Genomic DNA, 21,515 nt, shown 5'->3' on the forward strand with positions numbered 1-21,515 from the left:
ATCCACCTCCCCGGGCCTGGGTGGGGAGCAGGGCTGGGCCCCCACAGAGCTGCTTGCTCCTCCTGTGCATGGGCCAGGGTGGTCACTGGGGTGCAGGTGGAAGGGGCACCCCACCCACCTCACTGGGCTATGCTCCTCCCTGAGAATAGAGCCCACACCAGGACCGGCCACAGGCCTCCACTGGTCTCATCCTCTGACACATGCTGTCCCCCAAGGACCTTGAGGACAGCAGTTGGGGATGCAGGTCTCTCCCAAATGACTCGTCCTCTTCTTCCAGCCTGGTGGTGACTCCCTAAGACCTGTGTCAGCAGTAGAGCAGTTGGGGCTCCCTGGGGAGGAGGAGAGGGAGGGAGCAGCTTGGGGAAATGCAAGCTGCTGTGCCCAGAGGCAGATCCCCAGGGTGACAGCTCGAGGGCCGCCGCCAACCTCCACTGCTGTGTGCAGGCCGTGGGTGCCCAGCTGGGAGTGGGTGGCCCAGCAGAGAGCGGATATCAAATGAGACGCCACCTGAGTGGTGGTGCCAAGTGGGGTGGACCCTGGGCAGGCAGAAGGCAGCAGAGGCGGGGTCCCTCTGAGGTGGTCTGGGCCAAGGCTCCGAGGCAGATGTGTGCCGGGTGTGAGGGAGTGGCCCAGAGGACAGGTCTGAGCCTGTGACAGCCCAAGGCCCCTGGGGGAGAACGGATTTTAGCCCAAAAGATGCGTTTGAGGGTTTAGCGGGTATGGAGGGTGAAAGGGGGGAGAGATCCAGGTGTGCCTGAAGGGCTATGCTTGCTAGACAGGGGCGGGGACAGGGACATGCGCATGGGGCCGGAGAGTAAGCGGGGTGGCACTCGTGGCAGGGTGGGATTCACAAAGGAGATGACTTGGAAGGTGGCAGGGAGAGGCACAGTGTGCCTGGGAAGGTGCCCACTGTGCCCACCCAGCCCCTGCCGAGCGGGGAGGTGGAGTCGCAGCCGCCGCAGGGGGCTTCCAGCCAGGCCTTGCCCTGGGCTTTGCCACGCGGCCCACTGCTCTGGCAGGATTTCAGGGATGCTAGCAGGCAGGGACCACACACCCGGGGACCAGAGCTGGCTTGTTCCCAGGACGTTGGGGCTCAGGGTGGCACCCAGGCTGCCCGGGAACCCTCTCCTGAGTCTCTTTGCATGTCCCGGCAGAGCGGGATGCCTTTGACACACTCTTTGACCACGCCCCGGACAAGCTGACCGTGGTGAAGAAGGTAAGGGGAGGGGACTGTGTCCTCCCTGGCATCCCCGAGTCCCTGCTCCAGGCCCTCTTGTCCCTCACCCAGCTTTCCATAACCTGTGGGGAAGAAGGGGCGAATGTTTGGAATCCCCAAGATGCTTGCATCATGGACTGAAAGGTAATTACAGTAAGAAATGCCGCTAAGGCACATAAAATTAGCACCTTTGCACTCAGAGCCCAGCTCCCCGGGTGGCTTCCTGCCCTCCCTCGCTTCTTGGGAAGGGAGCGAGGAGCCTGAAAGTGGCAGTTCATTCCCACTTGACTCAAGGCTCTGTGTCGGTGTGGAAATGTTTTTAAGCGTGTCAGCCTGCTGGCTGTCACCGGCCTCGTTACCGCCAGGCTGCGCGCGCCCGCCCAGCACACTGCCGCCTGCAGGCTCACACTTGGCGCATTTCCTGTGGGGACCAAGCGCCTCTGGAGTCCTGGTGGAAGCTACCAGCTGGCAGGGCACCTGCCTGCCGGGAAGGGTTCTGCCCCTGAGGAGCTGAGACTCTGCAGTCGCTCCTCCGCTCCTTCTAGTGACCTGGAGGTACCCTCCCGGAACTTTGGGCCCCACCCCCCCGCTCCTCCAGGGCACCAGCTCCGAGGCCATGCCTAATCCGAGCCCCTCACTGGCTGTGGTCTGGGGCGGGTCGCTCGCCCCCAGCCTCTATTACCCCAGCTGCTAGGTGTAGACAGACATTACGCACCTCTCGGAGGCACAGTGGGGACAAACCGAGATCACGTCTGCACACGCACTGTATGGTCGTGGTGTTGACTACAGTGGGTCAAGGGCAGCTTGCGTGTTCTGGGAGACAGGCTGCCAGCTGGTCTTTTGCAAAGGTGCATGTCATAGGAATGGAGAAGTAATCAATGCCTTTTATTCGCCTTGTGGCTTCCAGCCCCCAGCCTGCCCTCCCCCATCCTCCCTGGCAAGTTGCAGTGTGGGTGGCCCCCTGTGCCCTGCAGTGAAGGCTGGGCACTGTCACCTCCGCAGGCCCCCTCCCCCAGTCACATCCAGCCACGGGCTAAGGCCAGAGCTTCACAGAGGAGTCAGGGCTGGGTGGCTACTCGGCCCCACCCCCACCCCCTGCCACCTCCCTCTTAGCTGGGGATGGGACTAGGTGCTCCTGTTACTGTCCTCCATGTGCTTAGGGAACTCCCCTGTAGTTCTGGCTGCCCGGGCAGGACTCCGTCCCTGGGTATGCCTGTCCCTACCACCGGGAGTCTGTGAAACCCGCAGGCCAGGGCTATCTTCCTGTGTCGGGGTCCCCAGCACAAAGCCTTGAACCTGACACCAAGTCCTGCCTCAGCAAGTCCAGAAAGGGAATAAGGAAAGGTGTCACAGCCAGGAGTAGGGTGGCTGGGCTGAAACTGAGTTTACATTAAAGTTGGGTTTGATTGCTGAGTACTTATAGAACAGTTTTGCCAGAGAGAAGCTGGTGGCCCTCGGTAGCTTGCAGAGGGCCTGAAGCCCTGGGATGAAGCCAGGGCAAAGTGTGTTGGGCCTGGGAGGGGCCGTCTTTTCCTCTCCACCCTCAGAGGCTGCCCTCTGGCATCCTGGGTCATGTCCAGGGTATGCCTGCCATCTTGATTCTTTTCCTGGCAGCTTTTTTCATAAGAACGGTGGTGTTCTGCATGGCTGCTAAGCACAGTGTGGCGCGGGTGGGGGTCAGAATCAGGCACGTGGTTGCTGTGATTTCCTGTCCAGCTGGGTACACATGGGCACCAGCACATGAGCACCAAGGGCTGCAGTAGGAGCCTGGGCCCCTGGTCACAGCTGATGGGGGATTCCGGGGCCCCTGACAGCTCTCTCTCTCTGCTTTGACAGTCTCTCATCACGTTTGTGAACAAGCACCTAAACAAGCTGAACTTGGAGGTGACAGAGCTGGAGACCCAGGTATGCAGTGCTCTGAGGTGATGGATCCCAGGCTGGGCCAGGCAGCACTGGACCAGGCCCCACCATAGTAATTCAATCACCTGTTTCTGGGGCGGTCACGTTCTCAGGCCCGAGCATTAGGACTTCGGTATCTCTTTCTGGGAGTCAAAGTCCAACCATCCACCTCCAGCCACCCGGGGCCTTTGCGTGCACGTGTCCCCGTGCCTGGAACTTCTGTCCTGCTTCCGTGGTGGAGCCCTCACCCCTCGCCCGGGCCTTTGTCTAACCCATGCTCAGTAAGTGTCTTCCGGTGAATGTGTGAGACCTACCCTGGGCAGCAGTAGGGAGTGTAGAGTGCACCCCGCCCCCAGCTGGAGTAGCACCGTGACACATGCTTTCGAGCGCTTGGTGAGCTTTCGAGACAAGATATAATTCTCCCCGGATTAGCTGGAGCCTTCTGTGTCCTGGGCACGGGCTTCTCTAATGCGCAGTTGATCCTTCTTGAACCCCTGGATGGGTCTTCCTGCTCCTTTCCCGTTCTCTAGTTTCTCCCATTTGCTTTTCTAATTAAAAAAGTAATTCAGGTTCATTGTGGAAATGTCTGAAAATGCAGATAAGCAAAACAAATGAAAGTCAGGCGTAATCCCTGGAGACGACAGGACCGGGGATTTGTGGCGACCGCTTGCCTCTCCGCCCGTGTGGCCGGTTGTGCAGGGGCGGGGGGGGGGGAGGGGGGGGGCTGCGCGTGGACGCTGAAGGGCCGTCATCTCCTAAAGCGTGCGTTCGTTTGCGCGTCCTCGGCAGGCACATCCACGTTATCGGCAGCGGTTCCCTAATGTTGCCGTTCACCCGCCGCACATGGGCTGTTGGACACATTCACAGTCCCGAAGCCTGCGGAGTTCGGGGCAGAAATTCTCTCTCCTCTCCTGCACTCTCCCCTCCAAGCTCCCCAGGCAGAACTAAGCACAGGGAAGTGTTGGATGTTTTCTCTCCTGAGATGTTTTATGAGCATAAATGTGTTTTCTCAAATGGCAGTGGATCACACGGTACAGCTGTCTTGCAATGTGCTTTTTGTTCCTAAATTTATTATAGGCATCTTTTCTTGTAGGAGAAACAGCACGCGCGCACTCGTGTGTGTGTGTGTGTGTGTGTCTGTCAGATCCTTTCTCTCCTGTCCCGTCTGTCGATCTAGACCCTGTCACTTTTAATAGCCTATTCTTCACAGCTGGCCGCGCTGTGCTCTGAAGCCCGCCCCTTGAGGTTGGACATTTTCAGGCTGCTATGCAGGGGACAGCAACATTTTTTGCACAGCCACCTGTGGCCTGGTCCCTTCCTTGGGATTAACTCCCACCATGGAGGCGCAGGGCCAGGCAGCACATGCCCTGCAGGCCCGGGATGGTCCCCACACTGGACTCTGTCCCAGGGGACTCTCCCTCCTCAGCCCCGGAGCCACCACCTCTTGGATTTGCCTCTGTCCTTATTCACCCTCTCTTTGGAGAAAGGAGGCAGAGTTGTCTCTGGCCACCAGCTGAGCGTGTCCACCTGCAGCCCCCAGGAGGACGACCCCTGGTCACAGATTGCTTTACCCCTGTATGGGCCAGGCAGGGCTTTGCATGTCAGGCTCTGATCATTTCAAGTTTTCCTTTTTTTGTTTTGGTTTGTTTTTGAGGCAGGGTCTTGCTGTGCCACTCAGGCTGGCCTTGAACTCACTAAGTACCCCAGGGTGGCCCCAGACTCACAGCACAGGCCCTCGGCCCCGGCCGGTGGCACAAAGCGTGTCCTGTCCGCCGAGTGCAGCCCTGCGCTCAGACCCCTCTCCCCTCCCTCCTTCCTCCCCCCGTGTGTCTCCGAGGCTTCAGCCTGGCCTTCCGAACTTGCACATCTCTCTCCTGCATGCATGAGGGATGGACTGTAGGGCTGTAAAGTCTCCCTCTCCTGAGCATGCGCACGGTGCTTCGCCCAGAAATGTCACCAGGTGTTTCTTGATAGTTTGCAGATGGTGTCTACCTCGTCCTGCTCATGGGCCTTCTGGAGGACTATTTTGTGCCCCTCCACAACTTCTACCTGACTCCGGAGAGCTTCGATCAGAAGGTAGGGAGGGCCAGGGCTGGGTGCCGCAGCGCACCCCTGTCACCCCAGCACACTGAGAGGCTGAGGCAGGAGGATCACAGGTTGGAGCCCAGCCTGGGCAACTTAGTAAGACCCTGTTTCAAAACTTAAAAAGCAAAAGCAAAAAGGGCTGGCGATGTAGAGGCCCTGGGTTCAGTCCCCATATGGCCAGGGGCTGTCTCTGGGCATGGCCCAAGCCTGGTGGCTGGTGGGCACAGCCCAGGGTGACCCCTCGGCTCTCTGTGGCCTCGTTGAGCTCTTTAGGACCTGGAGCCTGCTGAGCAGATGGAGGAGGGGGAAGCGTGACTCTGAGTGGTCGCCACCAGTGGTGCTCAGCCTGTCAGAGCTCGGTTGACCGTGTCTTCCTTGGAGACTGCCACGGTCCGTGTCACCTTTAGTCACCATGGTAAAACAGCAGTGGGGCACGTGGGCTGGCCTCCTCATCACACGCACACCCCTCCTGTTTCCTGCTGCTCTCTGAGGTTGAGGACCATTGTCAGGGGTGGCACCAAGTCCCGCGCGGTGACTCTGTGCCCGTGTCCCCTTGCTCCCCACTCCTGGGCACTGACTTGTTTCTGTTTTATTCCTGCTCAGATAATAGGGCATCTTCTCGAGTGGGTACAGCCAACTCTCTGCATCTGCAGGGTTCTGGGGACCCCCCCCCCCAAGATGCATGACGGATGCCGTGACCCTTAGAGAAGGTGGCATTGCGTTGGCATGGCACCAGAGCCTAATACTGTGTGGCAGCACGTAAGCAGTCGCTGTCCTGCACTGCTTAGGGAATCGTGACAAGAAAAACCTCTGGACGTGTTCAGTACAGATGCAATTATTTTTCCAAATGTTTTCCATTTGCCTCTGCATTCATCCGCAGAGGTGGAGCCCACAGATGTGGAGGACCGGCTGCGCGGATGTGCATGCGTCCATATGTGGAGGGCATTCCTGTGGTTGGGATCGGAGGAAAATGTCCCAGATAGGATTGTTTTAGTTAGTCCTGGAGGCTGGGTGCCGCCCCGCCCTGCTTTGAGTACTGTCCCTTCTAGGGGCTGCTGCGTTGAGCCCATGCCACCTTTATCCCCCAGCCAGGGCCAGGCTGGATTGCTTTGGACTCATCGGCGACTGTCACTTAATTTCCCCGAAGTGCTAGACCTTGAGTCAGGAGGCAGACGGTGCCAGCCGCTGGCAGCGGCCAGAGAGCAGAGTGTGGGGCTGCGCTTGCCAATCTGCTTGCTCCTGGCACCGCTCAGCCTGTCTGCTCGCGGCCAAGTGTCGCTCCCGGCTTGCCTGCCGAGGTGCAACTGGAGCAGATTGGCGAGGTCTTGGCACAGTGGCTGTGGTGTCAGAGCTGGATGGAGGGCGTGTGGGCTTTGGACTGGGCTGGGCTGCGGGACCCTCGGTGCCACCCATGCTGCTGCCCATGCCCTAGAAACCAGAGGGCGCACAGGGAGGCCAGGGTGACCGTGTGCTCCCAGACCCCATGAGCCGGTAGGCGGCGGCCTCGTTTTAGAGCAATCTTTGCTTTGTTCCAGCTAACAAGGGCGCCGGCAAGAGCTGAGGATCAGGCAGCTCTGGAACCGGGTCTCTTGCCAAGGCTTTGTGCGAATGGTAGAGGCAGCGGCGCCCTGGCCCCGGCTTTCATCCCTTAGAAATGCGGCTGAAGGAGACGAGCTTTTGTCTGTGGCTGCCCTGACCCCAAAGGCCCTGGCCCGACTCCCCTTCTCCCTCCCTGTGCCCTGAAAGGGACTCTGCAGGCATCGAGGGCCATGAGAGGGGTGCGGGGACTGTCCCTTGCGGGCACCCTGGGTTTTCCATGGGGCAGGAGTTTGTGTTCCTCTTCCTCCCTCCTTGCCGCCTGTCTGCGTTTTACCTGAAGCTTATTCTGCATGCAGGTGTGCGCTGGTGCACACGTGTGTGAGCCGAGGCCCGGGTGGCGGCTGAGGATGGAGGCAGGGGCTGGTGGAGGATGGCTCAGGCTCCGGCCCTAGCCTCTGTGCTCTTCTGGTTCCATGCCCTTTGTGCAGTGGTGACAGTAACTACCTCCCTCAGCGCCGGGAGGGCAGGGCCACAGGCCTTGCGCTGGCCATCCCTGTGCCCAGGGGCTGTGCTTTGTGCCTTCTACATCCCCCATCCTGGCTCTTGCCCATTGCCTGTGCCCAGTGCTCGCCCCGCCTTTCCCTGTTCTGTGACCCTGCTCCTGTCCTGCAGGTCAGAGCACCCTATTTCCTGCCCTGCGTCCCCATTTCCTACCCTGCCACTGGAGGGGCCAGGAACCTCGCGGACAGGACCTGGTGTCACGGAGCCTTTGTGGCCTGCATAGAGATGGCCCTGTCCTCCCGTTGGGTGGCGCCCCGTGCCTAGCGGGGCCAGCAAGCTGGGGGCGCTGGCAGACCGGTCTCTCCTTTGCTGCTCTAAACTCTCCAAGCTGTTTCTAACACAGGTTTCACCCACCAAGGGTTACCGGCTTTTCCTGGCTGATTATTAAATTACATTGCAAGTAAAATTATCATCTGACTGATTTTCACCGAAATCATGAAAATGTTGTTGCAGCCTCCATTGCTAGGAGCCTGAGAGGCCTTACCAGCTCTGCCCTCTGCCCTGTTTGGTTTGGTGGTCCGTGCTGAGCGTGACCGGGCTTGCCCCAGAGGGGGTGGTCAGGAAATACAGCCACTGGGGTGAGGGAGGCACTCATTCTGACCCTGGCCACAGCCATGAGGGGAGCCCAGCACCCTGGCCTGAGAGGGGCGAGGTCCTGACGATTTGGGGAGAAGCCACGAGGGGTCCGGAAGCGTCTGCTTTTCTGTGGCATTAGACAGGTCTGGCTGGAGATGGGTGAAATTTCAGCAGGGTCCACGGTATCAGCTCAGGGGCCCAAGAGCACTGCGTTCCACAGTTCCTGGCCAGGTTACCCCTGCCCGCACCCAGCTCTTCATGGCCCTCCTGGCCGATACGGGGTGGCTGCTCTGTGCAGGTTCTGTGCCAGGCTGGGTGTCTCTGTAAGGGACTTATCCACCCCAAGCCTTAGTTTCTCCATCTGTAAAATGGGACCATGGCTGTTTCCCAGACTGTGGCTGGGGTGTGGGGTACAGAGGGGGACTCTGTGGCTACGGGTCCTCCAGGACAGGCAGGGCTCCCTCTTCTGTCCATCCCCAGCCCCAGGTCAGCAGTGTGGGGAGTGGGAGCCATCTAATCCGTGTGTGTCACCCAGCACAGGCATCTCTTGGTGCCCACCCTGTGCCTTCTTGGTCCTGTGGTTGTCGTGAAGGTCCCCTTCCTCACTTGCTGTCACCCTGCTTTCTGAAGGGGAGCAGCAGGTGGTCCCAGGGCCCCGAGGCTGCAGGGCTGACTTCCTTCCTCCTTGGCAGGTCCACAACGTGGCCTTCGCCTTCGAGCTGATGCTGGATGCGGGGCTCAAGAAGCCCAAGGCCCGCCCTGAAGGTGAGGTCCCCTCCGGGGCTGCAGGGTGGCAGGAGGCCCAGCGTGGCAGGAGGGGCTGCAGGCTGGAGGGCAGACTCCCACAAGACCTTGGGACCCAGGCTTGCTGGCTGGGCTCTGCCAAGCCTGTCTCAGGAACCAAGAGGCACTCGCTGGTGGCCCTTCCCCCCATGTTGCCTGGGATGGCCTTGAACCCCCAGCCTAATCTCAGCCCCCATAGTGCTGAGATGACAGTGAGGCACCACCATGTGACTTTGTGGGTTGTGGCCTCTGGCCACTGCCCTCAGGGCCCAAGCACCTCTTCACATATGTGGAAGATGCTGGGGACTTCCTGAGGGTCAGTGTCCGCAGGCTGAGGGCTCCTGAGGGCGGTCAGAGGGATCGGCTCGTGGGTGCGTCACATGGGTCTGAGCAGGGCCTGGATCACCTCATGGTCCCTGCCCCCTAAGCCTCCCTTAAGGGGACCTATGCCAGGAAAGAGGACTTCATCTTAGGCTGAGCCTAAGAGCCCGGCAGCTGGTAGCGCCCACAGAGGGCCACCTGGGGATGCGCCGAGGCTCACAGAGTCCCTGGGCAGAGCCTGTGCTTCCACACAGAAGCCAGTGGTGCTGCGGGTAGCTGGTCTGGTGGAACTTTCAGTGTTTTGTTTCCCAGAGAGTCTCTTAAAACCTTTTGAAGTTCAGACCCAGAACGGCTGCCCTCGACACTCTGAAAGTATCCCAAGCTTTCGCTGCCCGGGCTCCATGACTACTTCCCATCTCACTGCCTGCATTAAGGGCTGGGGAAGTGTGGGGAGCCCAGGTTCGTGGAGAGCACTGCTGCCTCCTGCCCACAGAGCCGAGGTCATGTGGTCAAGCCACCCCCTGCCGCCATCTTGGTTTTCTTACCCATGCCCCAGGAGGAAAGGGTGGGAGAGGGTTAGGGGGATGGGCCCACTGTCTGTTGCTTCTGCGATTCATTACCGGTTGGGGTGGGAAAGGTGGCCACTCTGTGGCTGCCCTCTAAGCACAGGGAGGGACCTCGAAGGCCTCTCTCCTCCCGCCAGTGCTGTCTCTGTTTCTGTCTGCAGATGTGGTGAACCTGGACCTCAAATCCACACTGCGGGTGCTCTACAACCTGTTCACCAAGTACAAGGATGTGGAGTGACATGCGGATGCGGCGGATGAAGACGGCGGGGACAGTGACCGGGCAAGAGAATCGGGGTCCATCCATGTGGACCTGGGCCTTGCAGGGTGGCAACCCGGGCTTCTGCCCCTGCCTGGTGGTTGTTCTTAACCTCTTCTCCTTGAGACTTCCGGGGCCCTTGAAAAGGGACTATTTGAAGCCTCGTGTCCGAAGTGCTGAGTTGCTGTTGGTCTTGATCAAAAGATGAAAAAGAAAAAGCCCAGCCCCCACGCTTGGCCTCAGACCCCAGCCTGTGCACTGTGTCGTGGAGGAATTAGGGGTCACAGACACTCGGCCCAGGGCCACCGTCACCGTCACTGCCATACAGACGCGCTCCCCGGGGACTCGGCCGGCCTGTCTCTGGAGCTCCCTACTGGCCGGGCTGTCCTTGGAAGCAGGGCCCTGTTAGTAAAAGGCTTTTCCCGTTTAACAGTACTCCCCTCTCAAGTCCTGAAGCTGTGGAAGTGGCACAAGTGTCATCCCCCACTCCTGTGGCTTTGTGGCCACTCTGACTTTCAGTTGATCTTTTGCACAAAAGACCGAGGTGGGCCGACTCCCCTGGGCCACAGAAGCGGCGAGTGCCGAAGGCTGCTCTTGGGTTTGTGCTGCGGGGTCAGGGCTGGGCCCAGAGCAGGCTGTGAAGGTGCCCTGGACGTGGTTTGGGGTCCTGTACGGGGACGGACATGGGTATCCACACACTAGGCTTATGGTGGATGGAGCGTCACAGGCCATGCGGCTTCAGCGGCAGACTCAGGGCTCACAGCTCCGGGGCCCGCAGGGCTGGTTTCCTCCGAGGCCCCTCACTGGCCAGCTTCTCCCTCGGGTTTGTGCCGTCTTTGCTCTGTGCATCTGTGTCCTCAGCGCCTGTTCTTACAAGCAGACCGGTCCACCTGCAGTAAGAGCCACGTATAGGTGCAGAGGCCACACCTCACACCTGATGCACTCGCCGTCCTGTCCCCAGTGAGGTGGCATCTCTCTCCAGAGTGTCCTGCAGAAGGCAACATTGTCACCAGAGCGTGGCCCATCTACCCCCAGTTCACCTGGGCTCTGCAGAGGAAGGGGGTTCACCGACTGCCTCTCTTGGGGGGCTCCTGTTCTCAAGTGGCCTGCCCTGTGGCCTGTCCCCGCTGCATTCCCTCCCGCTCCCACTGGCCCCAGGGAGCCTCGCATGGCGCACTCTGAGCATGCACAGCAGACCAGAGGGGCCTTCCCGGTTCTCAGATCTCCGCCTTCCCGCAGTAGATCAGAGCTTTGGGATAAGTTGTTTGGATTAAATTGAATGCCAGCGCGAAGTTTGGAGGAACGATTTAATATTCTCCCTGTTTGCGCGTTGCTAGGCTGGGGATGGGATCCGCATAGCCGTTTTGATGGAGGTGGTTTCCCAGCAGGGGCAAGAAATAATTAAAACAGCATTACGGTGTCTCCCGCGGGATGCGGTGACATTAAAGAGCCACAGTGACAAAACATCCAAGGCGAGAACGTTCCGTGCTGCCTTGGTTACGTAGGGAACCCCAGCAGCCGGTGCCGGCAGAGCTGGGCTTGGCGTGCGTGGTCACAGGCACACTCGCGGCTGGGGACCATGCCTGGGAGTGATGGGGGCTGTGGGGAGCAGAGGAGGGAGATCAGGATTTCCAACTGAGGTGAGCAAAAACTGGGGAGTCCGGACAGCCCCAGTGCCAAGGCCTGAACAGAGGCTCTGAGCTCAGGTTCCCTGTGCCAGGGCTGAGTCTCCCTGATTTCCTCCTGGCTTGGGGGAAAAGTCACCTGGGCGAGGGTGGTATGGAAGGAGATGCCCTGTCCTCTGTGGCCTGCCCATGCCAGGGCATCTTGGGGGTCACTTGCGCCCCAGAAGCCCCTTATTTCCCTTGGACGCAAACCCTTCTTTCTTGGTTCTTAGTTCGGGGGAGAGCCTGCAGAGCCTCCTTCCTGCCTGGACGCCACATCTTAGTGGTTTTTAAATGGTTTTTTGAAGCAGAGACTGACCCAGCTGACAGCACAGCCATCATGCCCACCCAAGGGACCAGGCTTGACAGCGCTGGAGAAGCCCTGGTGCCCCGCCCGGTCCCCAGCCTCAGCCCGGCCCCTGTGGCTCGGGAGCCAAGCCCCCACGGCACTGTGTGAGCACCAAGCCCAGGGCCCCATGGCGTCCTAATTGGTTGCAACAAAGAATGGTGTTATTCTAAAGCAGCTGAATCCTCTTTCCCCCAGTGTGTGCCAGTATTTTATTGTCTTTTTAATTGTTTGAAGCAACATTTACTTTGGGTTTCTGGATATTAAATAAAAGCCACTAAAACCCTGGCCACGCTTTGATCAGAGCGCCCGGCCGACAGCAGGAAGCCACGCAGTAGCACGCGGCGGCGCGGGCCAGGCGCTTCCGTGCCAGGGACACGGGCCACATGGCGCGCCTCACGGTGTGTTGTTTATTCCAATAAAGAATGCGGGAGTGCCAGGCTGTCCTCTGTCTTCTTTGCCTACTCCTTTCTCCTTCGTGCACTTAGTGGTTGGCATAGGTTGTGCCCACCTGGTGCTGGGCAATTCCGCACCGCCCTGAGTGTTGGTTCCAGAACCTGCCAGTGCTGCTGGCCAGGCACCGGCTGGTGAGGCCCTGTCCTCTCTCTTTGGGAGGGACAGGAGGTCACAAAGCCTCCCTTGCCAACACATGAGTGAACAACTGCCTTTGGCTGTTTGGGGAGAGCCCTTGGGTGGGGTGACCTTGTGCCTTCTGGGCGGAGGTCCTGAGTGTCCCCTGAGTGTCGGGTGCACGGTACTTCTCTCTGCAGAGGATATGAAGACTGCGGCCTGCCCAGGGTGGGCTGGACAGCAACATAAAGGCGCGGGTGCAAAAACAGAAACACAAAGCTGAACATTTTAGGCTGTGTCTGGAAAGAACCAGGCTACAAACAAGGCTTGGTTTGAACCCGGTTTTGTCACCATGCAGCCACGAATGGCCCCATGAACCCCAGTGTCCCAGCTCGGGGCTCTGGGGGGCAGATCCACCCCACCCCCAAGTCCACCCTGCACCACTGAGGTGCTCCACAGGAAGCAGCATCTGCAGTCGGTCTCCCAGGGAGGGGAGCGCCTGGCCTGTCGCTGTGGCGGCTTCTTCGCTACTCATTGTCCAACAAGGCACAGGACAGTGAGGCCCATCTGTCCCCCAGCATCCGTAGAGCTGCGTCTGGAACCCTGCTTGGCAGGCAGTCAGCTCAGAGCCAGTCTGCCTTGACGTCATTCACTGGGTGGGACCTGTCAGTATTGAAGAAGCCACTTCTTGCAAGACAGCCATTGTTACAGACCTTGGGGACTTTTTGCTTGGTCCTATTCCCCAGGTATTTGCCCCAGGTCTGGTTTACCTGTGCCTGGGACCAGTGACCAGGGACAGAACTGGCTCCTGCTCTGAGCCCTGAGCCTTGGAAAGTGCAAAGGACTCCAAGGAGATCTGCGGTGCTGAGCACACAGCTGGGGACCGATTAGGGAACATCTGTGCCTTGAGGAGGTACCTGCCATGGGGCCAGTTGGCTGGAGGAACGAGAGCCCAAGGTGTCCCAGTCCTTTGTCTCTATAGAAGTGATTTGTCCCATTTTTCTGGGCGGACACCCATTAGGACGCTCAGGAAATCCTGCTCCTCCAACCAATTCAGCCATTACCTTGCTGGGGGGTGTGTGCTTGAGACGGCCCTCTCCTCCCCACAGCCAGCCTGGGTGGGGGGATGGCTGTGACCCCACATGGCCACTTGCCCTCGGCTCTGGCAGAATCAGCAGACTCTGAGAACAGGGATAAGGAAGGGACCTTCTGCTGTCATCTCACCGGACCCTCCCAGGGCAGGAGCCAGCTCAGTGCCCTTGCTGACCTTGGGCCGCCAGAGGCCGGGGACCCACTCGCCACTCTTCCTGGAGGACGGCAGTTTGCGGCTAGGATTTTGTTTTAGATTTCGGTCGTGGAATTGTGGCTGCTGCACTGTTCAGTGTGTGATGCTCAGGAGCGAGGCTGTGTTGATTTGCCCTGTATTTTATAATGTTAATTTTGATTACTTAGTAAGATGCACTGAAAACCTAACTCCTCCTTGTGATCAATAAATATTTATGGGGACAGAATTTCCAGTTGTGGAGCAGCCTTTCCTGCAGAGGTAAGTGGAAAGCTCAATGAAATACAGGAAACAGATGCCAGAGATATTGGACCCCTGCTCTGTGATCCTCACAAACAGGGAGACGAGTGGGGGACCCTGGCTTCGCCTGGGAGAACCTCCAGGCTGCAGTTCAGGAAGGGGAGGATAGCCAGGTGGCCTCACTGATTAGAAGGGCCACAGAGTTCAAGGTCAAGATTAAAACACAAGCATTAGAAGAATCAAAGTAATCCACAGTGACTGCCAGACCGGCCTGGTTGGTTGGTTTGTTCATTGTTGAGGCAGGGTCCCCCTCTGTAGCCCAGGCTGGCTCACACTCATGGTGATCCTCCTGCCTCAGCCTCCTGAGTCCTGGGATTACAGGCATGCGTCGCCGCACCTGGTCTGCAGGGAACTTTAATGCCTTATTTTAGAGGAATGCAACAAACTCCAGCATTCAGCAATGTAAAGACAGCCTGTGTAGTAGTCAATAAAAAGTACCCCCCGCAAAAAAAAAAAAAAAAAAAAAAAAGACTTATTATTACCAGGAGAGAAACCAGTCAGTAGAAGCAGATCAGGAAATGACACAGATGGTGGCTCTTCTGGGCAAGTGACCCGAGTGTTTTAAGAATTCTAATGTCACGGAAGATTGTTCTACAAGCAAAGGCCCTGTGGCTGCCCAATGCAGTCACGCAGTCACGTGTGATGTGTGGTCCCTGGTTGGATCTCTGAGTCACACGCACACGCACACACACACACACACACACACACACGCAGAGTGATTAAAGACATCGTTTGAACCTTCGGGAAATCTGAATATGAATGAAAGATTGCCAACTGCGGCACTGCCAATTTTCTTGTGCACCATAATAGAGCTGCGTTTTGTAGAAGAGCGTCCTTCCTCTGACAAGGCACATTCTGAAGTATTTATAGGTAAAATAACACAGACCCTGCAATGTATTTATTTGCTACATCAGAAAAATATACATGATATACAACTTATCATTGTAGCCCTTCTAAAAATTACCCTTCAAGAGGCTTGAGTGCTTTCACATTTTAAAAAAAAATTTTTTTTAAATCTTTATTTATTTGGTACAGGGTCTCACTGCACAGCCCAGATTTGGAGTGATCCTCCTGTCTCAGCCTCCCCAGCACTGGGAATGAAGCACCACACCCAGATTTGGTGGCCGGCACAGTTGGGGCCAGCATGGCATGTGGTACCGGGTTTCACACCTGGGCCCTTGGGCTTGTCAGGCAGGCGCCTAGACTGCTGAGCTATCTCTCCAGCCCCCACATTCGCATTTCTTTGTGCAGCCAGTCTCCACAACTCTTGCCATCTAGCAGAACAGAAACTCTTATGTTCATTAAACAGGAACGCCCCATTCTCTGCTGTTCCAGCCCTAGATTCACTGTTCTTCCTTCTCTGCATAAATTTCATTATCCACATGCCACAGGAATGGGACCATCACTGTACTCACAAAGTCCTCAGGGTTCGTCAGTGTTGGAGCATGTTTCAGAATTCCCCTCCTTGTAAGATGCAATAACATTCCACTGTACACAAAATACATTTTTTTTATATTCACCCCTGCAAATTATTTTTATTTCTCAGCTGTAAAAGGGATTGAACCCAGACCTTCCTGGCTGCCAGGCAAGAACTCTACCACTGAGTGACATTCTTAGCCCCTGTGGATTATTTTTAAATGGCTCAGAAAAAGAGGGAAGGAAAGCAGATGTGGTGAAAACAATTTGGCGGGGGTCGGGGGAGGTGCGCTTGCAATGAGATTTTTGGATGCAAACATAATTTAAGTGTTTCCTAAATAAAGTTGGGATGAAAAAACATTGTGCTGCGTTGTGTTGAGACGGCCGCAGATGTACCCATTCTGTAGGTTTGGGTATTGAAAAGCAAGAGCGTGGCCAGGAGAGGTGTAACTCAAGAGGCGTGCTCGTGTGCGTGTGTCCTGTGGAGCTTTGTGCATGGCTCTGCTTAGCTGTGGAGGACACTTGGGTGACAGCACTGTCTCCATTAGGCTGAGCCTGGCCCTTTTTCCACGCATGGACATGCGCAGAGCTGGCCTGGGCTTTTCCTTCTCCCTTCAGTTGGCTTTGAGCACTGCGGTGGGTTCACCCAAGAGGCTGATGTGGGCGGGGTTTGCCTGTCCCGGAGCGGCACTCCGCGATGTCGGCTGGGATCGAGCCTCGAGACAGAGGCTGTGATGTCCTGGACATAGGAGATTACACAACAGAGCTGAAGCGCTGGCCCCGGAACATCACACCTCAGCTGCATTAGGAAGGTGATTTCTTCTGCGCACCTTTCTTCCTGCACGTCGCTGAGCTGGTTTCAGGCCTGCTGCCTGGCCCAGCTCACAGCACTCACCTGCTTCCCGCCACTCGCACATTCACTGGGGGCCCAGCTACTCCCCCGCTTCATGAAGAATAAACCCCACATCGGGCCCACATCCAGGCCTCTGTTCCGGTCAGCCACCTCCTAGCTGGGCTCAAGCCCCCTGGGCTCCCCACACCACAAATGCCTCAGGGTCTTCCTTCTCGCTACGGGGTACATTGAAAGTGGTGGATTGGAATTAACTCAATAGAGATTATAGATACAAACTTCTGGGATTCTTCGAGGACCAGGAAGGGCTGTAGGTACTGACACATGCTCTGCAAGGTGGCTGCCCCCCTTCCTTTTGCAACTGCCCATGGCCCTGCGATTCTCTCTCTCTCTTTTTTTTTTTTTTAGTTTTAGGGCAGGGTCTACAGGGTGTTCAGGGTCTCACTACTAGATCGGACTCACAGTATCCGCCTATTTACAGCCTCCCAAGAGCTGGGATTACAGGCGCACACCACGCCCAGTCTCAGTTGCGGGCTCAGTGCACCCCAGGGGCGGGGCTAGCATGGCAGACCCGGGGATTGAACCCCTGGCTCCTGCTCCTGCCAGCAGGTGCTTTAATCCGCTGAGCTATTTGGCTGGCCCAGCCCTTGTCATTCTGTGACTTTCCTCCTCTGCTTTTCACAGTGAGTCTCCCCCCAGCCCCGACCTCAGCTGCACACCGTCTCCCTGTGGGTGCCCGAAGCCTTCTGTCTGAGGGCTCTGGGTCTTTGTTCTTCCCGCTGCCAGGAGGTGGCTGTCATCTTCTGGGGACAGATGCCATGTGACACAGCCCCTCTGGGATGCGCCTGGGCTCTGCCAGGCTCTCGGCCCCCCACACCCTGACTGAGTCACCACAGCACTTCTTGCCTTGGGGCATCAGGCTCAAAATCCCCATCCAATGTGGTCTGTTTTTTCCCAGTTGCTCCAGTGGCATTAGGAGACCACTGTGACCTAATGCCCTGGTCATCGTGTCCCCTGGTAGGAAGACACCTCTCTTGGGTACCGAATCCTCTTAGCTGGCAGAGCCTGAGGTGCCTCACTGCTGGGGCTGAGCTGAAGGACACCACCACAGCAGCATGTACCTCTGGTCCTCCCTGCAGGGCCTAGAGGCCAGGTGTGACGGGTGTGACATAAGCCTCCCTCTTCCCCTTTTTCAGTTAACAGTTCGGGGAATTTCCCCTGAGGCCATAGGTTGGGCTTGAGGATGAGACGGCAGCCTCCTGCTCACCAGTGATCCATAGGGCCTGTGGAGTCTCACCCCAGCTATACTTCCCGTTGACACACTTGGCGTTGTGCATGGGCAGATCCCATGACAGTCAGTGTCTGGTGGACAGTTCCGTGTCCGTGGTCATTTGGGACTGTGTCTCAGTCACCCAACCCCGGGGAACTGAAAGACAGTAGAGGCTTATCTGACTCCTGGCTCTGGAGACAACTGTCTAAGTCGTGGTGGTGGCATCTGCTGGGTGTCCTGAGGCTCCCCTGCTGTAGTGTGGCACAGAGGAGGCATCACATGGTGAGACCCAGCAAGCAGGGGAGCCAGCAAGGGGACCCCACCCTTGCACCCCAGTGCATCCCATCCCCTCCCAAAGCCCCACCTCCAACAACCCTTAGTGTGTGAATCTGGAGGTCCAGCTTCCAGCACCCCGTCTTAGGGGGTCACACTCAAGTCATACCATGGTCAAGGATGGAGTCTGTTCCAGGGTCCAGTGGAAAGTGGGGAGCTCATTCCTAAGAGGGGGAGAGACAGCTGTGGCTGCAGCCCTGGGCCTAGCCTGGGGTTCTCCTCTCTGTCCCCAGCATCCTGGTCTTCTTGCATATTTATGGGTCACTGGGGGTCACAAGGCTGAGCTGCAGGCTCCACCTCCAGGGCAGCTGTAGAAGTCTCCAGTTCTGGCTCCTGCTGGGGGGGGGGGGGGGGGGTTGAGGCAGCCTTGTGGGTTACTCTGCCAGAGCCAGAGCATTCATAGGGGTGTGCACCCCACCCCCACCCACCGTGCTTCTACTTAGCCGTAGATGATAGTGACATCACTTAGGTGTCATTTAGGGAGGGGCTGTCCCTGTGTTACCAAACAAATAGATGCCTGGAAAGCCTCATGACACACAGAAAGGGGTAGAATTTGCAGGGCATATTGAATGACAGATCAAGTCATTCACAGTCGGCAGTGACCTACCTGGCAACGCGGACCACCCAGGCTGCGGGAGTGGTGCCTTGGTCCCCTACTCACCTGGGCCTTGTTGGCTCATTAGCGTCCCTGGAGTAGATTTAGTGAGGTGCCATGGATGGATGAATCTGTCTTTCCAGACCGAGGCAGGGGGTCACAGTCCAGACAGTTTAACAGCTTTGCAGCCTAGTGGCGTATTACCCTTCCTGCTGGGTCAATGTTTTCTGTGTAATTTGGATAGAGAAAAATGCATCCCCGAGTGGAGAGCTGCATGCGGGGAGCTGCAGCGGGCTCTGCCGATCTGTTCTGGCTCCAGTGCCACCATCGGGGCAGCCCTGCCGTCCGAGTCCCACAGATTGAACCCTGCACAGCCAGACGGTGCACCCGTGCACCTATCAAGCAGGTTTTGTTTTATGCTTTTACTTTTAGACAGTGCCAGAGGGCTCCTGGCACTTCCAAAAGATCTGTGCTCCTGAAGGGGCCAAGCCACTGAGGGGACCCCGCCAATCAGAAGATCTGAGAATGGGTCAGGGCTGGGTTTTGGGCCATGACTTTGTCATGGTGGCGCAACTCAGTCCTGGGTGGTGCGGAGTTAAGTGTCTCCTAGTTTTCACAAGTGGATCCTCAGTAGGTGGCCCATCTATCTCAGATGCAGGGCTCCAGGATCAGTAGTCCACAGCCCCGTGGCCCCATGGCCCCGTGGCTGGAGCATTCTGTGCTCTGCTCTGACCTCACTTCCCTCACTTGCGCTGGACCCACTGTGCAAAATGATTTATAAAAATGCTGTAAGAACCCCCTCCCCTCTGCCCACACACGTAGCTTATTCTTCCCCATGACTCTTGCACCAGCGTGAAACTTGCTTCCGCCAAAGAGGCAGTCATAAAAGTGACGGAAGCAGAGAGTTGGTGGGTGCTCGTGTACTGGACACCCTGGGCCGTGGTGACCACCTATGCACATAAACCACACATTTGAACGATGCACAGCTGTGCCGTAACAGCCAGCAGCTCCAGCATAACAACCACCCGCTCTCAGGGGTGGGAGGGAAGCTAGTAGATAACCAACACCCAATAGCCACGGGTTGTCGGGAAAGCCACTAGATGCCACTTGCTTGTCCCAGACCTGAAGAACTTCCCAGCCTACTCAAAACCACGTGCTGAGTAAAATTGTCATTGATTAAAGCTCTTACATTTAGGGACCTCTTGTTATGCAGCAAAAACTGATACACCCACTTGCCTTAGAAGAATTGGTGCCACCCTTGGTCACTGCCATACTGGAATGCCTCAGTCCACTGAAGTTCCCATGGCAGCCTCTCCACATGCTTTCTGGGTCACAGAAGCTGTTACTGCAGGGCTTTCCAGGGTGCACTGCTGTCCTCTGGGCCCTACCTGGACAGATGGGTCACGAAACGCCTCATGCCCAGGGACTGCTGTTGTCCCAGCCTGGCTGAGTGCAGGCAACTGTAGAGCCCAGCCAGCCATGGAGCCACCTGTGGTTCCTACCAGTTCCCCAGCCCTGACTGTCACCAAATGCAGTTCCAGGGCCACCCACACCCAGTTCCACTCCCTGCCCTCCATCCATTCCACACGTATTTCCCATCAATTTGCTACCATAAATTGGCAAGAGTTTGCAATAAGAAAAGCAGCAGAGTGGGTGCTGCGCTGGGTGCTTCTAATCTCAGCTCCTCGGGAGGCCGAGGTGGGGGACAGCAAGTCCGAGGCCAGCCTGAACGCTAGCGGAGACCCTCTCCCAAAGTAAAAGCAGAAGTCCCTGGGTTGGATCCTCAGTACTCAGGGAGAAGAAAGGAGAGAAGTCAGGGGAAGCAGAGAGTTGCCAGCCCACTCCTTCCCACCACGGCCTCCTGCACTCCTGTGGGCTGCCTGCAGCTGGCTGAAGGAGCACGTGCAGAGAGCAGGGCATGACAGAGGAGCACCAGCCCTGCACCCCTTGAAAGGTGGGCACATGGGCAGGGTCCCTGCAGCTTTCCCAGCACAGCAAACCTTTCTGTCTGACCCAGAACAGGGCCCCCTCTGGCACTTGGGGCCTGGGGTGTTGAGAGGTGAGTAGGGGCTGATTCTATTTTGTAGAGTCCTCTCTTCCCTAAATGCAGCCCTGCCCTCCGCACCGTGAGCTGTGGGTATGGTCCGTGTCCTCCCCCCACACCATGTGGGATTCGAGCCTGTGTCCGCTTTTCAGCTGCCTCTGCCCTGCAGCCTTGAGAGAGAAGAGCAGCTTCCGGGGCGCAGTGAAGCCACAGGGCCTCGGCACACGCCTGGGAGGCAGAAGGGGAGGGCCTGGCTGGGTTCCTGCCTTGACACTGAAGAGCAAGCCCATCCCTCAGCCCTGGCACAGCCCACGCTTACTGCTCAGTGTAAGGCACCAGCCACCAACCCAGCCGCCATGCCTTAGAGCTGGGGGACAACAGGTGACAGCTTGGCCTCTGTACATCGCAATCCACCGGAGTCCACTTCTTGCGGTGGCGAGATCCTCACTGCCTTTAGCTCAACCAGAGCAGGTCATAATTTAGAAACGAAGCTCAAGGTCCAGCTGGAGGACTTGCAGCCTGCAGCTATGCAGAGTGACCCGAAGACAGAGAATGTTTAATTTTTTCACTGCCACGAATCCCCGTCCAAATCCTCCCACTTGCTTCAAACACACTTATCCCATGGTTCTTGCCACTTTTGGTAGCAGTTCTGGAAGTCCCCCTTCTTGAGGGTCTTCAGTTGTGCCATGTGGCTGCCTCAATGTCCTGAATCGATTGCAAATATTTCTCTTTCACAGTGAATTTTTTTGGGGGACAAAGCCACACGGTGCCAGATCTGGTGAATGAGGTGAACAAGGACACACAACTTCTATCTTTGAGTCTGCCCTTCTGTCAGACAGCCTGTGGCAGCAGCATTTACTATATTTTTGATCATCCTTTAGAAAGACACATTAGGGAAAGGAAGGAGGAGGTTAGGGATGAGGGTGGGGTTGGGTGTAGCCAAGCTACCGGGGCAGGACTTGTGGGCTGGGCTTGCAGGTGGGCTTTACCTTAGGGATTTTAGAGCTCCATTGATGGGTTTTGGCGATTGAGGGTGAAGGGTC

The 21,515-nt window shown here is 57.3% G+C and overlaps 1 protein-coding gene across 3 annotated transcripts in view; it reads left to right on the top strand.

Annotated features, from left to right (window-relative positions):
• The window catches only part of Parvb (parvin beta), a 77,720-nt gene extending 66,051 nt beyond the window's left edge, over positions 1 to 11,669 (top strand). For all 3 annotated transcript variants that reach the window (XM_012517201.2, XM_023702570.1, XM_023702571.1), the window contains exons 9-13: positions 1,155 to 1,216; positions 3,053 to 3,121; positions 5,090 to 5,191; positions 8,569 to 8,641; positions 9,708 to 11,669. In XM_012517201.2, coding sequence (XP_012372655.1) covers positions 1,155 to 1,216; positions 3,053 to 3,121; positions 5,090 to 5,191; positions 8,569 to 8,641; positions 9,708 to 9,784 — 383 coding nt within the window. In that variant the 3' untranslated portion in view covers positions 9,785 to 11,669. The remainder of the gene's footprint in view (positions 1 to 1,154; positions 1,217 to 3,052; positions 3,122 to 5,089; positions 5,192 to 8,568; positions 8,642 to 9,707) is intronic.
• The last annotated feature ends 9,846 nt before the right edge of the window (positions 11,670 to 21,515 follow it).

This window comes from Octodon degus, unplaced genomic scaffold (assembly GCF_000260255.1).
Source record: "Octodon degus isolate 3935 unplaced genomic scaffold, OctDeg1.0 scaffold00153, whole genome shotgun sequence".
NCBI classification, from domain to species: domain Eukaryota; kingdom Metazoa; phylum Chordata; class Mammalia; order Rodentia; family Octodontidae; genus Octodon; species Octodon degus.